This window comes from Lepidochelys kempii, chromosome 5 (genome assembly GCF_965140265.1).
Source record: "Lepidochelys kempii isolate rLepKem1 chromosome 5, rLepKem1.hap2, whole genome shotgun sequence".
Lineage (NCBI taxonomy): Eukaryota > Metazoa > Chordata > Testudines > Cheloniidae > Lepidochelys > Lepidochelys kempii.
Window position 1 is genome coordinate 20,935,978 of NC_133260.1, and position 25,158 is coordinate 20,961,135.

A 25,158-nucleotide genomic window follows, 5' to 3' on the forward strand; every position below is an offset into this window, starting at 1 on the left:
GGGCGCTGGGAGGGGGGTCGTGGGCTTGGGGAGCGGTGGGGGGTTGGGCAGTGGAAGGGGGGTCGCGGGCGTGGGGGGCGGTGAAGGGGGGGTCGGGCGGTGGGAGGGGGTCGCGGGAGTGGGGGGCGGTGAAGGGGGCGTCGGGCGGTGGGAGGGGGGTCGCGGGCGTGGGGGGCGGTGAAGGGGGCGTCGGGCGGTGGGAGGGGGTCGCGAGCGTGGGGGGCACTGAGGGGGGTCGGGCGCTGGGAGGGGGGTCGTGGGCTTGGGGAGCGGTGGGGGGTTGGGCAGTGGAAGGGGGGTCGCGGGCGTGGGGGGCGGTGAAGGGGGGGTCGGGCGGTGGGAGGGGGTCGCGGGAGTGGGGGGCGGTGAAGGGGGCGTCGGGCGGTGGGAGGGGGGTCGCGGGAGTGGGGGGCGGTGAAGGGGGCGTCGGGCGGTGGGAGGGGGGTCGCGGGCGTGGGGGGCGGTGAAGGGGGCGTCGGGCGGTGGGAGGGGGGTCGCGGGCGTGGGGGGCACTGAGGGGGGTCGGGCGCTGGGAGGGGGGTCGTGGGCTTGGGGAGCGGTGGGGGGTTGGGCAGTGGAAGGGGGGGTCGCGGGCGTGGGGGGCGGTGAAGGGGGCGTCGGGCGGTGGGAGGGGGGTCGCGGGCGTGGGGGGCGGTGAAGGGGGCGTCGGGCGGTGGGAGGGGGTCGCGAACGTGGGGGGCACTGAGGGGGGTCGGGCGCTGGGAGGGGGGTCGTGGGCTTGGGGAGCGGTGGGGGGTTGGGCAGTGGAAGGGGGGTCGCGGGCGTGGGGGGCGGTGAAGGGGGGGTCGGGCGGTGGGAGGGGGGTCGCGGGCGTGGGGGCCACTGAGGGGGGGTCGGGCGGTGGGAGGGGGGTCGCGGGCGTGGGGGGCGGTGAAGGGGGGGTCGGGCGGTGGGAGGGGGGTCGCGGGCGTGGGGGCCACTGAGGGGGGGTCGGGCGGTGGGAGGGGGGGTCGCGGGCGTGGGGGCCACTGAGGGGGGGTCGGGCGGTGGGAGGGGGGTCGGGGGCGTGGGGGTCACTGAGGGGGGGTCGGGCGGTGGGAGGGTTCCTATGCCTCTGGCGATCTGCATCCCTCCCCACCCATCTGAATGCAGCCCCGCCAGGCAGCGTGTGGCCACCGTGGCTCCTGCGTTCATTCGCGCCGCTCCCCCCCGGGCTGTTTGGGAGGCGAAGGTTTCGCTCGTGACGGCCCGGGCACGCTCCTCCCCCGCCCCCGCCCCTGCCCCCGCCGGCGGGAACGGGCCTGGCCTGAGGGGCAGCCGCCTCGCCTCGCCTCGCCTCGCCCGCGCGCTCCCCGCGCAGCCGGCTGCCATCTCAGCGCCGCCCGCCGCGCCGGCCCCTCCATTTTATCCGTAATTCCGCCTCGTGCCCGCCCGCAGCTGCCGTGGCTCCGGATTGTCTCTCGGAGTTGCCTCCCCCGCCCTCCCCCCAGCGCAGACACAGCGCCGTCGCTGCTCGCTCGCTGTAACGCCAATGGGCCGGTTTCTCTAGCTTCCCCCCCCCCTACACCCACACCCCACCCCTTGCAACTCCATTGCTTTCCCAGGCATGAGAAACTGCAAAATGGTCCGGGTGGCGAGTGTGCTGGGGCTGGTGATGCTCAGCGTGGCTCTGCTGATCTTATCCCTCATCAGCTACGTGTCCCTGAAAAAGGACAATATCTTCACCACTCCCAGATATGTCAGCTCGGGGGTGCCCCGAATGTACATGTTCCATGCTGGATTCAGGTAAGTGCCTGCTGGTTCTCGCTCCGTTTTAAGGCGGACGGGTGCACACGGGGCCGGAGGGGGGTCTTGCATCTGGGCTCTCCCCGTTCGCCCGGGCATCCTTTGAGCGTTGCTTTTAAACTAAAACAACACCCTCCGAGTCAATCGATGTGCCCGCTCTGCTCTGGGCTTTCGCATCAGTGGCCACAACCACAGGGCCCCTTGGTCTGCCTGTGTGGTGGGGAGGATGCTGCTGACTGACCTGGGGGAAAGGCTTATATTAGTTGATGATCATGGTGGCTCCACGCCCGGTTCATATATATTCCAGGGGGCGAGCTAATGGCGCAGGCGCCCTGGTCCCCTGGATTGAGGTGGGGAAAGGCTGGGAGTTTCCCCCAGACGTCTTCTCTTGCAACCCCCTCCACCCTTTGCAATTCCCTCCACCAGGGAGATTCCAGCCCGGGGCCCAGCGCAAAGCCACTCCCGGCAGAGGGATCCAGGCTCGGGGCACAAGGTGCGCCCTGGACCCCAGCACCCAGAGCGGTTCCCAGCTCTCCTTCCTCCCCAGCCTGCTGTTCTTCCCGCTGGAGGGAGAGAGAGAGAGAAAAGTGGCTCAGATCCCCATCTTGCGTGGCGCTTTGGATTCTGCTTTGCACTTCATGGGGAGCCGAGGGGACAGCACTGCAGCATCCCCCGGAAATCCGAGAGGCGAACGGGTCTGGGTCACAGCGGTGGGGCTGGAACTCCTTGCAAAAGCGCTCTGTGCTGGCTGATGCCGTCCCTGTGCAAAGCCCGTTGCATCTCTAGGGGACACATGGAGAGAGATTCCCTTCCCTTCCCCGCCCTGCAGTGCTGAGCTTTCTGAACAAGGGCAGACTACAAGCCAGATCCCTCCGAGAAATGCGGGACACTCTGGTGGAGGGGAAGGAGAGTTGTTAAACTGCTGGAGTGTCTGAGGCTGGAGGAGTGGGGGGTTGGGGGCAGAGAGAAAGGAAAGCAGGATGAAATGAACAGGCAGAACCCTCTTATCATAATAACCCAGGCCCAGGGAGCGGGGCTAGCTGCTGGAGACTGCCTGCTGGTCGATCGCTGTCCGTGGTGCTGATTTGCTCTCTGAACCTGCCCATCTATTTGACTTCAATTCCAGCACGGTAATATTTTTGACGGCCATTTTATGAATTCTGCAGTGCACAGAAATGTGTAAAGTCTCTCTTTCCCTTCGTTCAGATTGATTTAAACAGGGAGACCAGACTATGACGGGGGAAATGGAGGTTTTGTTCAGTTAGTTCCCTGTCCATTAAGTCATCCGCACTGAAACAGACAGAATCTTTAAACGCAGCCCTGAGCAATTTGTTAATTCTGTGTGTGTACGTGCGTGCGTCCTCATTTTTCAGGTCCCAGTTTGCACTGAAGTTTCTGGACCCTTCATTTGTACCAATTACAAATTCTTTGACACACGAGCTGCAGGAAAAGCCTTCCAAATGGACGTTTAATAGAACAGCATTCTTACATCAAAGGTGAGAGAGAATCAAACACAGGGACTGTTTTGTTAGGCCTGGGGCTCTAGTCTAGCCCCATGTAGTGCAATTATCACTCTCCCTATGTACCTGTGGTTGGTGTATATTTAGAAAATAAAATCAGACAATTATACATACCGAACTCTGAGTAACTTGTCAGCAACTCTTGAGACAAAGAGTGAGTCTGAACATTTCCCAACAAGGTGAAGTGTTTTAAAAAATATACAAAATAGAATACATCACTGTCTTAGGGTAATTTATTATTTCATTAAAGAACAGAAGTTGTTTTACAGCAATGGAATACTAATGGGATGTGACCAGCTTTATCAAAATGATAATTAATTTGCTATTATTTCAAGATAATTTTTTTAAAAACCTTTAAGAGTCAATATATAAAAATATCAAATATTATATTCATTAAAATACAAAAAATTGTTTTAGTGAAACTTCTCAGCCAATTTGCAACCAGTAATTCTGTAAAAATGCAGACTAGCTATGTCTTTATAACCATAGTTGTTTCTGGTTGTCTAAAACATGGGGAACATGATGGAAACATTTCTGATCCAATTAAAATTAATTCTTTCCATAACGATTTTCATCTCAACTTCACCAAATTCCATTTAACAAGATGACAACATGGCAATTGAAATTATTCCTCAGTTCCCTTCATTTCCTCAAAACTCAACATTTGCAAGAATTTAATATTAGCTGAAATGCTTTTTAGTTGATCATTGTTGCTCTTCTTCAACTTGTGATACTAATGCTGGTAAATGCTGGGCCAGTCTTCTTGCTTTCTTTATTTATATATGTGTTTAGCCATTGATCATCAGTCAGTGGAGATTTCTGCTTAGAGACTGATGTCACAATCTAGGCCAATAACATTATCAGAATACAAATTTTGCCTGAAAATTGCCCACTGTTTTTAAAGGCTAGATTGTGTCTTGGATTACACAACCAGGTAAAGGAGTAAGAACGTTCTTAACACCCCTATGCAGCCCACCCAGTCTTGGGTTTTGGAACAAAGGAGAGAGCTGAGCAATGTGCCTACTAACTGTTTCCTTGGAATGGGTAGGAGAGGTGGTGAACTTTAGCTCTGCTCCCTCTACTCTTTGGTCACTAGTCAACACAGCAGATGAGGCAGTGTGAGGCTGTGGGAAATAATTTCTGGCTGGTATAGCCCAACACTAAATTACAACCCTTCAGGGGCCAGAAAGGAGCAGAGAGAAAATTGTGGTTCTTCCCTGGGGTGTTCCTGGAATGACATCACAATGTGCCACCACTATGGCCTGTGTTCTTGTGGTACAGTCTACCCTAAAAGAAATAGCTTAGCTGCACCTCTATGTTGATGTTAGTTAATGCCTCAAGATCTGCCTTGCATTTGTCTGTTAGCAATAGACCATAATTAGGGTACCCACTGGGATTCCATTAATGCTTAGACATTTGAGGATGAGGAGCTGGAAGAGAGGTTGTTTGTTTTTCATAAACATGAGCAAATAAAGCAGTAATGGTTCATTTTCTAGTTTTATCCACTGCAGACGAAATTCCAGAGTGTTTTTAGGATTCATAATAGCCCTTTTCAATATTCCAGTTTGCTTGTCCAAATGAGATATTATGGTATTATGTTTATGTAAGGGAAGACAGTTGAATATCATTTGTTTTGTGACTCAAAGCTTCTTAATGAGGTACAAGAAGCACTTGTATTAAAAATTTAGCTACATTACTGTTAATACAATTGAATATTCTTGACTGCTTCATTTTGTTTTAAGTACATCTTGGCATATGAGAGCTATCCAGTCTCACCAAAGCACATCAGTTCACTACCACGGGTGAAATTTACCCCTATCCAGAGGATCAGCACAAGGCCAATGCATTGCCCTCAAGTTAGGGTTTAAATAGGATTTAGTCTTTTTGCTGAGGCTCTGCACAGCAGTGAATTTCATCCTGTGTAAACAGTACGCAGTTACAATCATATACCTCAAACTCAAATCAGCATCCTCCATTAAAGTCAGTGAAGTTATGAAGGTTTGAGGATCTGGTCTCACAGCTCTTGTCACTTCATATCCATTTGAAAGCTGTTGCATTGCAACCCTCAGCTGGAATAACTTTACTCCAGTTGTTTTTTAAATAAAACCAATCATGACATAAGAAATAAAACCTCTATTTTGTATAAAGGAGAGAAATATAATGAAATGTTTTATTTTGTTCTTTTGTATTTTATTTTAGGCAAGGAATTCTCCAGCATGTTGATGTAATAAAAAATTTTTCTTTGACCAAGAATAGTGTTCGGATTGGACAGCTGATGCATTATGATTATTCCAGCCATAAGTATGTTTTCTCTATTAGCAATAACTTCAGATCACTGCTTCCAGATGTCTCACCTGTCTTGAATAAGCATTATAACATTTGTGCTGTTGTTGGAAATAGTGGAATCCTTACAGGGAGTCAGTGTGGACAAGAAATAGATAAGTCTGATTTTGTTTTTCGTTGCAACTTTGCTCCAACTGAGGCTTTCCAAAAAGATGTTGGAAGGAAAACCAACCTTACAACCTTCAATCCCAGCATCCTGGAAAAGTATTACAACAATCTTTTGACCATTCAGGATCGCAATAACTTTTTTCTAAGTTTAAAAAAGCTTGATGGGGCCATTCTTTGGATCCCAGCTTTTTTCTTCCACACTTCAGCAACTGTTACAAGAACATTGGTTGACTTCTTTGTTGAGCATAGAGGGCAATTAAAGGTCCAGCTGGCTTGGCCAGGAAATATAATGCAGCATGTTAACAGGTTTGTATTTTCCACGTATTTCACTCATTGAAACATATATCACTAGTCAACTACTTTATTGATTTTTCATTCACAATTTGCCTTGATGTGCAATGTCTAAAGGTTAGGACCTAATCCTGCTCCCATTGAAGGCAATTGAAGTTTTGCCATTGACTTCAATGAGAAGCACAATTGGTCCCTTAAGGTGAAGTTCCCCCCGCCACCGTGCAAAAGAGTAGCACAAGGTCGATATGGCATGTAATTCAGCATAAGTGGGATGTAAGTGGTTGCATGGGTTTTGTGCTGTCCCACTGCACACAGGTGAATCACACAATGAATATAGCACTAGAGCACCATCAACCTTGGCTGTAAGTATTATAAGCCAGCCTATAGCCAAAGTGATCATATAAACAAGGTGGCTTGACATAAGCAGGGTTGCAGTTCAGACTAGTTTAAATTCTAGGCACTCTTATTCAGGTTGAAGACTGTAAATGCAATGCAATAATATTGGCATAAGTAGTGCATAGCCTTGTAATGGCTGTCTGCACAAGGGTTAATTTAACCCTACAACTATGATCCTGCAGTTGCCTCGACATAGGCATACGGAAGCCCATGTGTAGCCCAGATGGTGTCAGTGGGGTTCTGCAAAAGTGAAGGAATCTCTCTGGAGACAGGGAATATTTTGCAGGATTGGGGGACTAACAAACAGATGTCCTAATGGGCACCATTGCAGAGAGGCACAAAAAAAGTCTGTGATAAACTTGTGCAAGGATAGTGTTTTCAGTAACAGTATGTTATATTCATGCTATTTTAATAAGGCCTAACCTGAATAGTAACCCTAATATTATTCATATGATCACTTATGAATATTGACATTCTCCACCCGCTGTCCTGTTTTCTTATAAATCGTTATATACAGAATTGGTACCTGAATCAGCCTCTGCTTATTATTTCACAGGTACTGGAAAAATAAACACTTGTCACCCAAGCGACTGAGCACAGGTATTCTTATGTATACCCTGGCTTCTGCAATATGTGAAGAGATCCACCTGTATGGGTTTTGGCCATTTGGATTTGATCCTAACACCAGGGAAGACCTCCCATACCATTACTACGATAAAAAAGGAACAAAGTTCACTACCAAGTGGCAGGAGTCCCACCAGCTGCCTGCAGAATTCCAGCTGCTCTACAAAATGCATGGTGAAGGACTAACTAAACTGACTTTGTCACATTGTGCCTAAGAACTTAAAACTTGAAGTGCCAAATGATTGTTTAAAAAGTGCCCAAAACTGAATTAAACATTCTTTAAAATATAATCCTAAAAAAAAGAAAAAAACCTAAAATATTTTCCATAATATAAAGATGCTTTTTAATCACCCTTTTCACAGCTCATCAAAAGGTTTCAGCATATTTAGCAATGCAGAAGTGTTTATCAAAATATACTGACACTATTCATGGACCAGGAAAGTTTAAACTCTTTAAGATAGATATTTTGCATTTATAGATATGCTACTAAATACATGTTTTAAAATATTTTCATATATATATTTTAACATTACACTAAATGCCTCTAACCTCCAAATTTTAATGTTCCATGCAGATTAGAATTAGAACCGTTAGTTTAAAATATTTTGCTTATCTTACAGCTATTACTATTAGTAGTGAAACATACACATGTTGCCATGGCTAATTGGAGAAAGCTAATTAAGCTTTCCATTTACTATCAAGTTCTAGTTCTTTAGAACAGACTCTGATTTTCACAGCTTGCATATGATCTGTGGTATTGTATTTTACATATTCCTAGGAATAGTATTAAAGTGATGGGCCTTGTCATAGCTAGATACATAAATTGTTCTTAGGTTACTTCAGTGTTTTAATTCAGTTTGAGACAAATCCTAGAGACGGACCCATTTAAATCAATGGGAATGTTGTCATTAACATCAGTGTAACAGAATTTGGCTGTTTGATTTTAAAATTAATGTATCAAGATTAATAATATAATTTTTTTTTAAAAAAATTCTTTTCTGTGATGAGGAGACCCCTGGAGACATCCAAGGAAGGACCCTTTCTAATCCTATCCAAACATCCCCAAAGGGGGCTGGCAGTGATTTTAGGAATATAGATCCTTTGGAAGAGGAGCACAGTTTATAATAGTCTCTTTGACCTAGGCTCTTCTATTCCTAAACTCCCCTTCATCAGTGTTCTTGTTGCACTCCCAGTCTTCACAAGCCTAACCCACATATTCTAAAGCCATTGCAAGAAATGGGTTTTCCACTTCATAGCCCATTCCATGACCAGCCAAAGCCCTGGTCCTGCAATGCATTCTGCGCGGCCTCTGGAGTCCACCCATGCAGGTCTCATTATAGGATCAGGGCTCAAGATAGAAATTAGATTTTCACATACATTGTTTCTTTTTCCTTTTAGTGCTACTGTACCTCAAGCACGGTTATTCTATGTGTTTGGGTGATACATTGTGTTATGTTCTAAAAGTCACATCCATATTGGAAATACTATACCCCATCCTGTTGCTCCTTCTCCGTGTCCTCCTAAAAAAGATGTGCAGAAACTAGGGTAACCATTACATTGCTCCTGAACCAGTGCATATAGTTATGTCTAAAAAAAAAGTGTAATGATGAAACATAATTCAACAAAAATCTTTGATCATTTTACTTTTATTTGGGAGCAATGAGGATAAGCTCAGTGCCAACAATGGGAACAGATTAAAATTACTGGCTAAAATTTTCAAACTTAGGTGCCAAAAGTTATTCACCTAATTCCATATTTAGGTAAATAAAAATTCACTGAAGTCCATGGGAGATACAGGTTTCTAAACCACTTTGAAATTCAGGCAACTTATCTATGGACCTAACTTTTGGGGACTAAGTTTGAAAATGTTGGCCATTGTGTCTCAGGCCAATTGATTGTAATATTTTTAAATTAAAACCATTATACTTTAAAATATTCTAACAATTTTATATTATTTTATATGGCTTTAAGTGAAGAATAACTAATAATGATGTAAAACATCACACATGCTGCTATCTTAATTTTTCCAAGATTCTTTATCTACAAAGTAGAAATAGAATTTAAGAAAGGAAAACTCCAGGGTAATATAAAGAATGTTCTAATCAGTGAGGAATGGTCTCCCTCTTCCGTGGAATCCACTGAAACCTCTGCACCTTGGCTTGAGATGGCCATGCTGGGATTGGTGAAGGATGGAAATGGGGACCACTGCTTTATTTAGCATACTCCCCTAAGCATCCATGGTGAAATGCTGACCCTAAAGAACTCAGTGGGAGTTTTGCCTTTGATTTCAATAGGAATTTCTCTCTCAGTTCTTTTCTGAGTGAAAATCTGCCTGAGAGTTAGGGTGAAATTCTGGCCCTGATCAGGTTAATGGGAGTATTAGCTCCCTTTCTAAGCGTTCACCTCCCTCAGGATTCCCATGTGAGGGGAGCACAGAGCCACCTTGCAACAACTTTAAAAAACTCTGAATCCCAATGCCTTTTGGTGGAAAAGCAAATTCTATCCAGCTGACTTTGCATCATCAGACTCAGCCTGTGCTATGTAGTGTTCTTAAAGTGGCATTTCCACCAGTGAAGGACACCAGGCCCGTTCACTGAATGGAAATCCTGATACAGCAAGAGTTTTAAAACCATTTTCAAAATTCTTCTTTGATTGATGGAGAGGACATAAATCACCAAAAATTTGCTGGTTTTGTTTTGTAAATAGAAACTTAAAACTGAAAGTGTTCAGGAGGAGGTTAGCCTGTATCCAAACTCACAGAGTATAGAATATGCCATCATAGTGTTAATGGATGACTTCAGACTCTTCTGAAGTCTGAACATAGTATTGCTAAAGTTTCTTGCTCAGTTGTGTAAGCCTGCATCTGCTTTCCTGGTATCTTTTTCTGTCCTGCTCGGTATTCTTAAGAATTCATACACTAGAATATTACTTATTACAGGTATTATTATTAAGTGGCCTCATAATGGTGCGGTACCAATGTATCATGGCTCCATATGATTAATTATTGCTATTTTAATTATTATTTGCATTGCAGTAACATGTGGGATCCCCAATCGGGGATTAGTTCTCCATTGTGCTAGCCACTGTTCCAACACAAGACAAAAAGACAGTCCCTGCCCCCAAAGAGCTTACAAACTAAGATATACTCAGGTTAAGGAGCTAGGGCCCAGCCCTGAAAACCTCTACCTTCTGACTAGTCCTACTGAAGTCAGATGAGTAAAGGTCTACAGGATTGGACCCATCCCTTGTAACTCCTAATCTGCCATGTTACACTGTGAGTGTGATTGCTATGGTACTCCTGAAGTCCAGTGGGATTCACAGACCACTTCCTTCTAGCCATGGAGTGGCATTGCTGTGTCCTTTGGGAGAAACTGGCTTTGATGCCTTGCAAAGTGAGGTGTTATTGTGACTGAGGAAAGAGTGTGGGGAGTGTTCTATTAATTTAGATGGAATAGATGGGCTAAATGTGTTAGCATAACCCAGGTACTGTCCAGTATTAAACAGTGTTAAACAAGGTCTGGGGTTTGGTATGCAGAAACCTCAGCCTACTTAGTACCATGGCAACCACACTGTTAACTATCCCTTTTAACCTTTTATTAAAGATACAGCAAGGAGAGAAAAACAGTTAAAGGATGCAAAATACAAAGTGTTGTGTAAGGCTTTCATGTTAACAACATCCCTTGTTCCCTTTCCCTTTAGCTGAAGAGAATTTTAGACAGAAGAAGAATCTTTGTTTGACAGTCATTAGATGGTACCAAATATGATGATAACTGTCCTTTTGGGAAAAATTGATGAAGATAGTTGAGATGGGCTGGAGCTGTTGTTCCTGATACTATTGTTAAAGTTTGATCCTATTTCATCCCAGATGGTGTTTGGGATTCAGCTGGAGCCAAGTAGAGGTTGTGATGTCTTCTGGGTCTATCTCTCTCTCTCTCTGTCCTGGTCTGGTCAGGACATCTCTCAAGATCAGGATGATGAAGGCCCAGGGGTCCCAGGAGATGGTGGGGTGGCAGCCATGATGGTGAAGCTTGCTCCGGTAGCAATTTTTCTCCCCAAAGTCTTTTTCTTTTAAGGACCCCAAAAGTGGATGGAATAGCATGTGGGTGGAATAGCACATCCCCTCATTATTTTGTCCACCAATTAGGCCTACTTCTGGCACACCAATTTGGGTTCACTAATTTCTGGTTCAACATTTTTCTTGCTTACAAGCAGGATCAAAACACAGTCCTTGAGTTATATCAGTAGGCCTTTTTGTATGGACTAATTCTGTCTTTCTCCCTTTCGTACCTTTTCCCATCAGCATTTGTTGCTATTGTGACATCTTATGAACTTACACTGACTTTTTACAATGGAACTCACAATTCAGGTAAATTTGTAGGCCCAGTTATCGCAGCTGGGGGTGCAGAGTGGGTAAAAGAGGAGCAACAGCCCCAGAATTAAGTTCTGAGCAATTGTGTTTTTCTGGGTGCCTGTGTCTAAGGAAGGTGAAAACATTATTTACATATTTTTCAAAAGGGAAGAATGAGAGTTAGGTAGGGTAGGGTTCTGCACTAATTATTAACTAGGTACGTCAATTAATCTTTTCCAGTGTACTTTACTATTGGATTGTACAGTATGTGTGTGTTCACTATGGAATCTAAATCCATTCTTGATTCACTGCTATGAATAATAGAATATTCTTAGTCTAATTTAATATACACACACAGTCACCAATACACACCTGATTCTGTAAACATTGTATCATATTTTGTACTGTGTGGAACTCAATCACTGGAGAACAGAAAATATTATAGGAGGGTTCATAGTTGGTAGCTGGCATTTTAATTAAGTGATGGATTATTAATTTCAACAGTGGGAAACTATAATTTTAATCTAGTTAAGTAAATATGAACAATTAGCATCATATTTGTTTTAATGCTGAGGCCAAAATGTTGTATATATTTTTCAGTTGCTGGCTCTCAACAATAAGAAATTATATTGGCCAACAATGTCAATGTTTGGCTACTGTACATTGTTTACATTACATAGTTATGTGCAAGTTAGGTACATAGTTATGTAAAAGTTTAGATTACTAATGAATTTAATTAGATGTAATCACAAGCAAATATGTACTCGTCTAAATGAATGTTCTTTCCATCCAGTCCCGTAGAGCATCTTCAAGAGACATTTTCACAAAGGGGAACAATCTACTTAGGGCCAGATTCCAACACCTTTATTCTAGTTTAATATCACCTTACTGCATGGGTTATTCCACTGTCTTCTTTCCATTGACTTCAATGGGAATTCTCATGGAGTAAGGTATTAATGAATCTGAATAAGAGTATCAGAAACTTTTAAAATGCAGTGGACCTTCTTATGATGAAGTCATCATTTTTTCACAGTGCAGCATCACTCCAAGCAGAAATTCTCTAGATCCAAAACTTTGTCTGGTACATTTCAGTGAATTGAAACCATTTTGGATCTAAATCCACTTCACTATGGAGTCCCATGCTATCTGAGTTCACTGTAAATGTCACTGTTTAGCATAGTGGCAACATTTGGATCTGAATCTGTATTTTGGATTGGTGTCCTGATCTGGAGTTTTGTTCTGCACTGCTCTACCATTCCTTGTTCAGAAAGTGGATTTATTTCTCCAGTAGAGCTAGTCAGAAGAACTTCAATGGAACTATTTTCCATTGGAAAAAGAGGTTCCACTGAAATCAAAATGCTTCATGAAATTGTGTTTGAAAAAAAAAGGAAAAAAGTTTCAAAAATGTTAAAATATCCCATTTTGATATTTTCAGAACAAAACGTTTCAGTTTTTCCTTTTGAAATGGTGTTTGTTTCAATTTTACATTTTGTATTCTATATTACATATATATTATAATATAATATCAAGTAAAAAGCCAAAATTGAAACGAAACATTTCATTCAGCCCCAATTCTTTGTTTTCTGAAATTTTCTTTTGCAAAGAATTCTGAACTGTTCAGGTTTCTTTCTTTATCAGAACAAAAACAAATTTTGAAAACTCAAAATCCTATTCAAAATGGAAATTCCAATCTCCACACAGATGTAATCTCCAGCTTTCTTTTCTCATAATTTTGCTTGCTATTATTTTCATCTGCGGGCTGGATTCTGTTTCTGTGCCTGCTCTTTTGCACCCACAAAATGAATTGCAAGTGAAAAATTATGGGGACAAACGGCTCTGTAAAAGGAAGGTCACTCTTCTAAAACTATATCCCTAATTGTTGAAGGAAGTAGACTATGGAGTTTTGCCACTTATACCAGGGCTGAATGTGTTTAGTTTAAACAAATGTTGCCTCCTTTATAGCCTGTTTCTCTCCCCCCCTTTGCCCCCCCCCCCCCGCTATCCCTTGCAGTGAAGTTACGGTACTGTAGGGCAAAAGTCTCCTCTCAAAGGCACACAGTAGAACTAGACTCCAAGTTCTGCTCTCTCCACAGGAACAGAACTCCCAAGAGAAGAATATCAGGGGTGGGATCCACTCTGGGCACTTGAGAGGAGAATTTTGCCCTTGAAAACAGACTATGGTTTGATAAGCACTAAAGTGATGCTATAGCAGGGAGAAAGAGGCAGTAGGTGCTAAGTGAGAAACATAAATATCTTTAAATATCAGAAACGGGAATTCAGAAAATTATTGACAAAGGGCCATATCATACCATTGATTTTTATGCATAACTCCCCATTGTTTTTTCAGAGCCCCATTGAATGTTTCAGAGCCATCGATTTCAGCTGGGAGTTCTGCTTCAAAATCAATGACACAATAAGACCCAAAGAAAATTGCTTTTTGGTATCAATATTCTTTGTTCAAGTTTGCTGCAATGTGGAAACCATGCTTTAAAACAATGTATTACTTGTATCCTTCTGTTTTTCTAGATGGTCTTTCAAATCTGCTTTTGTTTAGAGACAAAAGTGATAGGATTCATTATGCAAATTAAAGGAACCCTATTTTGGGGGCCAATACTCTTCTCATTGGAGTGAATGGAAAGACTCCCACATGATTCATTCAGAGCAGGATCAAGCCCCTCTTCTTGTCCTAAATCTCCATTTTCAAATCAGTTTGTTTGGAGAAACTCACATTAAGAGCCTGATCCAGAAGTATCTGTGCTGGTAAACTCCCTTTGACGTCAGCAGGTGTTTTGCCTGTCAGAACTGCAGGATTGAGATCAGTGTCTTTTTCCTATTGTGTCTCGCTCATGGCCCATGTAACCCTTTTCAGGGGGGTGAACCTGAAAAGAGTCAAAGGTCCTGTTTGATACCTCAGTGTTCACAAACCAAAGTCATTGAAGGTCCAGATTCTGCCACTTTTACAGTGAGTAGTTAGCACCTAACTCCATGACTAATCCCTGTGGCAGACTCTGGTTGTGTTTTATGGAGAGATCAAAGCAAAGTGGTGCAGACAAGCAAATGAATGGGGTTGAACGGGGAAGGTGCAGGGCCAGGAGCACCCAATAGGTGTCCTGACTCAGCACATCTCCCAAGCAGACTGACAGGGAGACCCCACATAAATTAAAGCAACTCGTCCAGCTGCTTTCCTCCAGCCGATCAGATTCTTTGAGTGTCAAGTGGCAAAAATTGCACCCCACCCCAGGTATTGAGGAGGGTAAATCATGCCTACATTTGTTATCTTGTTGGCTACACTCTTCCTGCCTTTCTCTTGCAATCTGAATTCCTTCTTGTCTATATCAATCTAAATGGATTCCTAATGGTGAAGGGTAAATATGCACTAATACAAGTGAATGTTTCAATAGATAGGCATAGATGTATGACACTGTATGCACATATGTGTCATTTCAAAACATTTTTGTTTAAAATATTGAATCATGGTTACTGGTTCCAAGAAGAAGGGCATGAACTGTTCAAAACCAATGCAGCCCTGTCTCGTGAGGGTAGAATGCCTACCATGGGATAGGTAGCAAATGGAGACGAGGTAGGATAGGGTTATAAGGTTCCTGGGTGAGCACAATGTTGGGTTGGATGCTGTTCTGCAGCAGTTGACTGTGGTGCCATGGAGGGCTTTCAATGCACGATATCCATTAGGGTGAATTTTATCTATAAATAGTGGCCCTAAGCTCTTTCAAGCTAAAGTTTTAAGAACTTAGCTCTGATCACCTCAGGACTTGTTGATGTTCATGATACTGTTGCACAGTCCATAAAGGCCTAGCCTACTTCCAGTAAACTCAGTGACTGAATTTATGTGAGCAACTGCATGCCTATTTCCTTTCTCAATGGGTATAAGCCACCTATAAAGAAGACCTGTGACGGAATGAGGATATGCATGTGTAAACTCACAAAGAAATGTGAGAGTGTAACACAGGAGTTGTGCTGATCTAGATGTTAGCTTGTATATTGGGGATTGGGCAGGAGAGCAGTAAAACAAAAAAACAAAAAGTGTACATAAAAATTGGAGATGTATGTATACTACTTCTGTTACTTTATATATCTTTATTTAACATTTTAGTATTTAGCATTTTTTCAGTGAATATTACATGTATGTAGGGCACACACAAAAAGTCATTCTGGCTATCACTTTGTTTATTTAACAGTTGAGTATACCAAAAAGTGAGGATTGTGAAATATAACTAACTGTGAATACAGGCTGCAAAAAGAAATGTTTTAGAAAGCAGGTTTTCTGTAAATGAATGTGTCTTTATTCTAATGACCATGCAGTTCAATGCTTGATGGAGTTGTTTTAACTAAAAAACATAAAAATAATAAAAAAATTAAAAACAGATCTGCCATAATTGTAATAAAGCATTTATTAGTTAATGGCCATATTAGAAGTATTATTTATTTTTAAAATAGTATTAATGTCCATTATGGGCCAGGATATAATCTCAGGTGAATGGCGTGCAAAGCTGCACATGTTGCAAAATGTGTTGCATGCAAAAGCTGGTATTTGATCTTGCTCCCACTGAAGTCACTATTGGCTTCAGTGGGATCAGGATCAGGCCCCAGGGCATTACTTAATATGTACTTGATGTGGCCACACATCTGAGATTTGAATGTGGCCTGCACAGTGTAATGTACATGTAAATATGTTGTCATATTTGTGAACAAGGAACCTGTTTCCTTTTGTAGAGAAATCCTGCATATTTATTGTAACTGTAGTTTGGGGGGGGGGGGAAACACAATGATTCATTTTGAATCTTTTCACAATGTTATTGTTCGGTGTGAATGTGCCTGCAACATTGACTCATGTGCCAAAACACAATATTGAATGCATTGTTTTTAAATAAAATATTTTATTGTGCATTGGAAATCTGTGAAACTCAGCAGTGTTTATTTCTTCCTTCCTATATTTTTTAACTGTTTGTAGTTTGTATCCTGCGCTTGACTGCTTGAGCTGTGTCAGATGCCAACACTGTATTGAATTCCTTAACATCATTTTAATCAAAAATTATTTTATATTTTGCAGGACACAAAATAGGCACAGAAGTATCTGAGAACATATTATACAATGGTATGTCTTCTTGGGGTCTGATTTTAACATCTGAAAGCTACACACACCAAAATTAATTTCATTCTTACTGGGCGAATCAAGAGACTGATAATGGCATACGTAGCCTTTCATTTCAAGGTCATTAATATGGATTTCTCTCAAGAGGAAAGTGACCGAACACCTATACATGTTCAGTGGCCTAAGCACAATAGGGCTGATTTCCTCAGTCAAGGACATAGTAGACAGGTGTCCACAAGACTGTATTAAATGGTATCTTTTTAAACAGTTTTATCTGTAAGACCAAGGACTGAGCTGCTAAGCACCCCTAAGTACCATTGGTTTCAACAGGACTTGACGATGCTCAGCAGTTTTCAGGGTGGTTGTTGTCATTTGTATTCCAGTAGCACCTACAGGCTCAACTGAGATCAGACCCACATTGTGCTCGGGCTCATCAAACACACTGGAGAGGACAGGTGCCATCCCAAAGAGTTTATAGTCTAACTGAACACATATTATGGCTTGTCCGAGGGCACAATGGGAAATCTGTGGCAAGAGAGACAAGAATTGAACTCTGCTTTAATGAATCCCAGTTCGCCTTAACTCCAAGACCATCCTTCTTTTGAGGGCTTGAGCTCCTATGACAATAGCAGATGAACTAATCTCTCAGCCCTGGAGGTTGCCTCTCCCAAGTCAGAAGTTGAGGTACATTGTTGGGCTAATGTGGAACACTTGCTGCAGCTACTCTGTTTGATAAACAGTCTTCAGGCTTGTCAGGTCTATTCTTCTATGTTATTCTAGCTGGAGCTTTATGCCATGCCCAAGACTGTTATATCCGAGTGCATCATCACACCAATATACTTCCCAAGAACTAAATTCACGCAGAAATAATGATTTAAAAAATTACCACCAGTAGTTCTGATCACTGCAAACTACTGTAAAATGACACAATGATCTTTTTCACACACTTACTGCCTCAAGTTGATTAGCACAAATTAAATTTCATGATAATGAACCTGATCAGTTAATACACTATCCCAATATCAATTATTATTTTCTAATTGAAATAAAAATATGTTCAGATTATTTGCATGAATAAAGCTAAACTATTTTTCCCAGTGTACAATATTCAGATAGAAATATTTCTCTAAATTACAGTGCACAACAGAGATGACAAAAACCAACATTTTCAAAAGTGCCCGCTAATTTTGGAAGTCTCCATTTGTGGGCACCCAACTTGAAATGTGTTTATTTGCAAAGATGCTGAATGCTCCCATTGACTTCACCTGGAGTTGCAGGTTTTGAATCTCAGATTGTCTCAAATTGGGCACCTATAATTAGTGAAGACTTTAGTAATTTGAGGCAAATTTTTTTTCAAATGTCAGGAGATGGAATTTTATTTATTTTTTTCCATTTATGCAGTGTAGCTATCAATCCACCGCAAAGTCTACATACAACAGCATTTTAAACACTTTACATCAGCTAAATCAATGTTAACCAACACCAAAAATTCCCCCACTGCACTCAGAACTAATTAACTCTCTAAAATATTTGGTTGGATTAATGCCTGTGTGAACTAAATAATTCAGAATTTATAAAGTGGCTGTGATCAGATTGGCTCAGAAAGATCCCAGCCCAAACAATTGACTTCTAATGAATGCACATGTTCTAACTATTGTTTTTCTGTATACAAAGAGCAAAATATACTATTTCAATCTAAGGAAAGTCTCTGGGAAACAGCGGAGTGTGTGTCTTCTCTGCAGCTTAAAACAAAATGGCTTCTCAGCTCATAGGGTCTGACCCACAAGTAGCCTGTGACAGCAATCCACTGGTTCACAACCCACAGGTTGAATGGAAAAACAGCATTCAGAGACCCTTGAACACTGAGACCTGGTGGCAGCGAGTAAATTAAGAGGAGGGAAGGAATACCTCTTCTCCTTATTGCTGTGTTCCTGCCTTGTTCTCAGTCCACCTCCAATCCACTCCCACTGGAGCTCCACAGCTTTATGTGATGCTGACCCCAGAACTGAGTGCTGTGTTGGCAGCACAGTGAGAAGGAGAGAAGTGACCCCTCTCTCCAACACCAGCACCCCTCCGCAACAGCCCCACCTGCCCCTACCATACACAACCCCAATCTCTACACTCAGCACAGACACCCAGCACCATTCCCATAACCAGCAGCCCTGAACTCACCCATAATTCCAATGGCCTCCTCATTGTCCACTCCAAACATAGAATAGAATCATAGACTATCAGGTTCCAACCGAATACCAACACCAACTCAATCATCCCAGCCAGGGCTTTGTCAAGCCTGAAGTTAAAAACTTCTAGGGAAGGAGATTCCACCACCTCCCTAGGTAAACCATTCCAGTGCTTCACCACCCTCCTAGTGAAAAAGATTTTCCTAATATCCAACCTAGACCTCCCCCACTGCAACTTGAGTCCATTACTCCTTGTTCTGTCATCTGCTACCACTGAGAACAGTCTAGAGCCATCCTCTTTGGAACCCCCTTTCAGGTAGTTGAAAGCAGCTCTCAAATCCCCCCTCATTCTTCTCTTCTGCAGACTAAATAATCCCAGTTCCTTCAGCCTCTCCTCATGTGCTCCAGCCCCCTAATTATTTTTGTTGCCCTCCACTGGACTCTTTCCAATTTTTCCACCTCCTTCTTGTAGTGTGGGGCCCAAAACTGGACACACTACTCCAGATGTGGCCTCACCAATGCCAAATAGAGGGGAATGATCACGTCCCTCGATCTGCTGGCAATGCTCCTACTTATACAGCCCAAAATGCCATTAGTTTTCTTGGCAACAAGGGCACACTGTTGACTCATATCCAGCTTCTCGTCCACGGTAACCCATAGGTCCTTTTCTGCAGAACTGCTGCCGAGCCATTCGGTCCCTAGTCTGTAGCAGTGCATGGGATTCTTCCGTCCTAAGTGCAGGACTCTGAACTTGTCCTTGTTGAACCTCATCAGATTTCTTTTGGCCCAATCCTCTAATTTGTCTAGGTCCCTCTGTATCTTATCCCTACCCTCCAACGTATCTACCACTCCTCCGAAACGTCGCCAGAATCTCCACCCAAAGCCATTGTCATTACCATACTCAGTGCTTAAAGTGATCTGAAAAAGGTCAGTCATGCAGACAAAGAGTTTAGGCAGAGCAGTTTTGTTGAGAGCATGCTTAAAGTGTTCAATTACCATGATGACTTTAATTTTTAACTAGGGCTGTACCCCTTTATGGACCTCCTCCTGCCCCCCCCCGCACACACACACACACACTTTAAGCACTGACACAGCCCCATGATCTTTTGTACCTGCAAAGGATTGTGGGATTTGTATGTATTTCTGCAAGCAAGTGTGGGAGGATTTTAGATCCCAAATGAAAAAAGCTTGGGACTGGGAATAAGAAGCTTCTGATTTTTAGTTTGACATCAGATTCTCATATGGCCATGGGCAAATCACTTCAACAAACAATTAGAAAAGAAATCTCAACAACAGTCATCACTTTTGCTCTCAGTATAATACTTTATACATTTCATTATATATTGCAATAGACTTAAATATGATGGGCTAAATTCTGCTCTACTGTGGAATGACAGGAGTTATATGGGTGTAAATCAGCACAGAAATTGACTTAGCGGATTTGTTCGTAAAAGTGAATTATGTTCTTAAGAGCATGTCATCATCCACTTCCATTACCTACAATATACTGGTGATAAATATTGATTGGCTTCCACTAGTATGTGAGTTTTATCTCTCTTTGTTTATTTGTATTATAGAGTAATACACCTTAAAATCAAACTAGGGACACTTTGTGTCTAGTTTGAATAACTCTTTCACTTAGGCTGTCCTGTAGAGAATCAGAATTCCAGACCTCTATTCTCAGCTCAACCATTGACTTCTTGTGTGATCTTGGGCAGCTCGCATTCTGCAGTCACATAGAAACTACAATGGTAGACCAGGTCAGGGGTCCATCTAGTCCAACATCACATCTCTGACAGAAACCAGTACCAGTTGCTTCAGAGGACTAGCCCCTTCATGGACAATTATTGAATAAATTTCCATGGGGAAGTCTGCTAAGCCTGGCAGTCAGCGGTTGTTTGAATCATGAGGGTTTTTTCATATCCCTTATTTTTTTTATTCTACCTGATGTAACTGTGGATATTCTCATTATCTAAATAAATGTTTCATCCATTTCTGAAGCCTATTAAGCTCTTAGCCTGACTGATACCCAGTGCCAGTGAGTCCACAGGCTAATTATGCAATTTTTTAAAAATAATTTCCTTTTTTAGCCTTTTTCTAATTATTGTCTTGCATTCCATTGGCTGTCCACTTGTTCTTGTGTTCTGAAAAATAGGACTGTCCAATTTACCTTCTCTATCTCATTTATTATTTTACATATTTCTCTCATCTACCTTCTAATTAATTTCTTTAATAAACTAAGCAGTCCCTCACTTATCAGTCTCTCCTTATATGAATCCTTAATCGAATCATTTTTGTTGCCCCTCTCTGAACTCCTGTTTCTCTAGCTCTGTTTTGAGGTGAGGTGACCAGAAATGAACGTAGTGCTCCAGGTGATGGCCTACCATCTTTTTATCTAATGACATTCTTGTATTCTCTGTACAATATCTTGTCCCAGAGGTGGGCAACCTACTGCCTGTGGGCCGAATGCAGCCCATCAGGGTAATCTGATTGCAGGCCGTGAAACATTTTGCTGACATTGACCATCCGCAGGCATGGCCCCCCGCAGCTCCCAGTGGCCATGGTTCGCTGTTCCCAACCAATAGGAGCTGCGGAAAGTGGAAGCCAGCATGTCCCTCACCCACCTTGTCTCTCTTGCATTTGTCAGAGCTGAATTGAATGTGTCATTGTGTTAGTCATTCATAAAGCTTTGTCCCTCACCCACATTGTCTCTAGTACCTTACATTTGTCAGAACTGAATTGAATGTGTCATTGTGTTAGTCATTCATACAGCCTTTGAAGTTCCCCATTCTTCTGTAACCTTGACTATCCTAAATAATTAATGTTATCTGCAGATTTTACCACATTATTGTGCCTTCTTCCAGATCATTGCTGAATATTAAAACACTACCAGTCCTAGAAGTGAACCTTGGGCACTGAACTGTTATAGTTTTGCCAGGTCAAAATTGATAATTTATTTTTACTCTTAAGTTTTCTGCCTCATAGCCAGTTTCTAATCTGAGAAAAAACATACTTCTTTACTCATAACTGCTTAGTTTCCTTACTAGCCTCTTGAGAGGGACTTTAACAAAGGTTTTGAAACTCCAAATAAATTAATAGTTTTATAGTTTTTAAGGCCAGAAGAAACATTTATGTTCATCTAGCCAGATCTCCTGTATAACACAGGCCAAAGAATCTCATTCACTAATTCTTGCATTAACCCCATATCTTGTAGCTGAGCTATAACATATCTTGTAGAAAGACATCTAGTCTGGATTTAAAATCAACTACATCCCTTGATAAGTTGTCCCCATGGTTAATTACACTTACAGTTAAAAAATCCGTACCTTATCTCTAGCCTGAATTTATCTAGCTTCAGCTTTCAGTCATTGTATCTTGTTATGCCATTGGTTGCTAGATTAAAGAGCTATCTACTATCAGAAATCTTCGCCTTGTATCTACCAGGTCTTCTTTACCCACCATTTTTATATCAGGTATAAGAATACTTAATTCCCTCACATGGATGTTATAAAATATAAGGGGGCTCTTGGCCCCTCACAGAAACTTAATCGGGGGTTTTGGTTGGCTTTCTCCAAAAATCAAAAGAAAGGGGAAGAGAAATAATCAGGATCCTGAGACTGACAGTCCCTGGGGCCAATGGGGAGAGACTAATTCTCCAGGTCAACCTGACTGACAGGGCAGGCAGACCAATGAGGGATTCAGGAGCCCGGGGGCCCAACCTCTGTGTGAACTGAAGCTGCCTGAACCAGAATGGGGCAGAGCTAAGGAGAGAGCAGCAGCAACCAGAACCAGAGGGGCCAGAGAAGCAGCCCAGAAGGCAGAGCTGGGCTGGATCCAGAGCAGCAGTACTGAGGCAGAGGAGCCAGAACTGGGGAGCTGAAGCAGCACCGGTATTGGGTTTACAATGGTGCCAGTGGTGCTGGGCCCACACTCAGAAGGGACAGAAGGGACCCTGGGGCCTGCAACGTGGCCCCACCCCCGCATCCACCCAAGGCCATGCCCCCCACTCGACCTCTTTCCCTCGAGGCCCCACCCACCAATCATTCCTCTCCACCCCTCCTCCCTACCCATCCGCAGCTTGCTCCTCTCCACCTCCTGCCCTCAATGTGAGCAAGGCCTTAGGAGGAAAAGGCCGAGCGGGGACGGGGCCTTAGGGCTAAGCATGGGTGGAGCGGGGAAAGGCTGACAGTCATAGAATCATAGAATATCAGGGTTGGAAGGGACCTCAGGAGGTCATCTAGTCCAACCCCCTGCTCAAAGCAGGACCAATCCCCAATTTTTGCCCCAGATCCCTAAATGGCCCCCTCAAGGATTGAACTCACAACCCTGGGTTTAGCAGGCCAATGCTGAAACCACTGAGCTATCCCTCCCCCCACCACTGAACTATCCCTCCCCCCAGGGGACAGGAGCCACAAAAGGTTAATCAAGCCCTGGGCTGCACAGACTACCCACGCCGACGGTGAGCCAGGGCTACACAACAGCAAGGAGCTGCAGGGCCAGAGCCAGGATAGTGGACACTTGCTGCCCCACAGCTAACACTGCAGCCGAGCACAGTGAGCAGCGGGGGAGAATGAGGAGGGACCCTGGCAGAGGGGGCGCAGTGCAGAGAGATGTCACCAGACAAGAAGACCTTGAAGGCTGGATTTGGAGGGGGCACATGAACCCAACTGGAGGACCAATACAGTGCATCCAGGGCCTGAGAGGAAGGCCTGGGATGTGTGAGGAATAGATTGTGAGCTTTTCTTATGTCGCAGACACTGCTGTTTGTGGTGTTCCTTATGCCCAGAGAGTGGGGTCCCTTGTTCCTTTAACCTTTTCCATTTTTTCTTTATTTTTTTCACTGTTGTTGTTTAATAAATTGTATTTTGTTTGAACTATAGCTATAGGTAATGGCCAGTGGGTCAGGGAAGCCTCCAGTGTGGCAAGAGTACCCCAGAGTGGGGACCCCTAGCCCCTATCCTAAGTGACCATGACCATGGGGGTTAAGCCTCCCATAAATCTTAGGCCCAGCCTAGTAGGGGTTGCAAGGACTCTGCCGGACAGGAGAGTGGAAGGGGAGTCCTTGTGATCAGGCAGGCCACCAGGTAAAGGGAGCTGAAGCAAGGACTCAGGTCCCTTCGCTATCAGATTCCATCAGGTAGTGCAGAAGCCAGGAAAGTTCGCCACAATAGCAGGATCATTCCCCAACTTACAAAAGATTAATATAATATCCTCTGAATTTAGATTCTGTGAATGAAATCCTGTCCCTGTTGAGGTCCATGGAAAAACGCACATTGCCTTCAGTGGGACCAGGATTTCATCCCTCAGTTGTTGGCTCCCCAGAGTAAGCAGCCAAAAAAGAGGATTTCCAGACTGGTAGGTACCTTTGAAAGTGTAGGCCTAAATAGTTGTAAAGCATATTTAGATACTCATATGAAAACTTCCATATGAGTTCAAACATTATAATTTATTACTAACATTATTTATTGTTTTATTTTATTTATTTATTGAGCCACTAGCCATCACTGAAGCCTAATCTACTGGCAAAGCAATTTACATGTTTAGGGTTTTTTCACGTGTATATATTTGCACAGAAAAATAACAAAAGTAAAAATGACATGAAGTAGTAGTTTGGGGACCCATTAGTATCTGTGGTTTTAGTAAGAAGCTGTCTGGACTAGATGGTTTATTAGAGAAATGGGCTGTTCATCCCCTTCCAGTTCCAGGTTTGTTGTACTATATATTTTCTACCATTTTATTCAGTCTGGTTAATAAAAATATGTTTTATTACATCAGAAAAATGAACCTTGCAAATTAATTTATGCATAATGAAAATTAATGTCAGCTTATAAGGTTCTAACATACCATGATACACATGCATATTTCTATTTTGTTATATATATAGTGTAAAACCAAAATATAGAGGACCATATTTTCAAGACACTGGAATCCATTTTTGCAGGAGCAAATGTTGGACCAGATTTTGACCTGACACATATTTGCCCATGTAATTTAAGTCAAGTAGATACCTAAGCCCCTGAATTGTCTGTGCAGCCGTGTGGCTTGCCTAGCAGGTAAAAATAATTGCATCTGTAGCTTTGCTTTCTCAGAAGTGGAGTCATAGGCCAGATTGAGAACAAAACATTCATTGCTCATAAAAAATCTGAGACATGCTGTGATGTTCTAAGTCTCTACCACTGTATATATCAACATCTGAAATAGCCAGTTTGGTTTGGTGCACAAATAATGATATGTACTACTCACTTCTTAGCGTATGACCAGATAAATACATTATTATGGGTGGAATGCTTTAGTGCATTCACCTTTATTCTACAGAGAGTTGAGTTTAAATCCTGGTTCTGGTCACAGCTAGTTGTAGTCTTCTGAATGCTACTCTGACTTTTTTTTTTAAAGACAGTGAGTAGATACTCGGTTTCCTGTGCTTGCGTGCATGTTTTTCATTTTACTTGCATAATCTTCTTACCCAGAACTTGCTGGGTAAGGCTAAAAAGA

The 25,158-nt window shown here is 43.1% G+C and overlaps 1 protein-coding gene across 2 annotated transcripts; it reads left to right on the forward strand.

The window, feature by feature from the left end:
• Positions 1-1,313: 1,313 nt before the first annotated feature.
• ST8SIA3 (ST8 alpha-N-acetyl-neuraminide alpha-2,8-sialyltransferase 3) lies at positions 1,314-16,288 on the forward strand. Of its 2 annotated transcripts, XM_073343610.1 has the most exons (5): positions 1,314-1,746; positions 3,120-3,242; positions 5,466-6,023; positions 6,961-7,202; positions 13,724-16,288. In XM_073343610.1, the coding sequence occupies exons 1-5, from the start codon at positions 1,568-1,570 to the stop codon at positions 13,732-13,734; spliced, it is 1,113 nt and encodes a 370-aa protein (XP_073199711.1). In that variant the 5' UTR covers positions 1,314-1,567; the 3' UTR covers positions 13,735-16,288. The 2 variants fall into 2 exon arrangements, with proteins under 2 accessions (XP_073199711.1, XP_073199710.1); XM_073343609.1 differs by lacking the exon at positions 13,724-16,288 and having other exon boundaries at positions 6,961-7,483.
• The last annotated feature ends 8,870 nt before the right edge of the window (positions 16,289-25,158 follow it).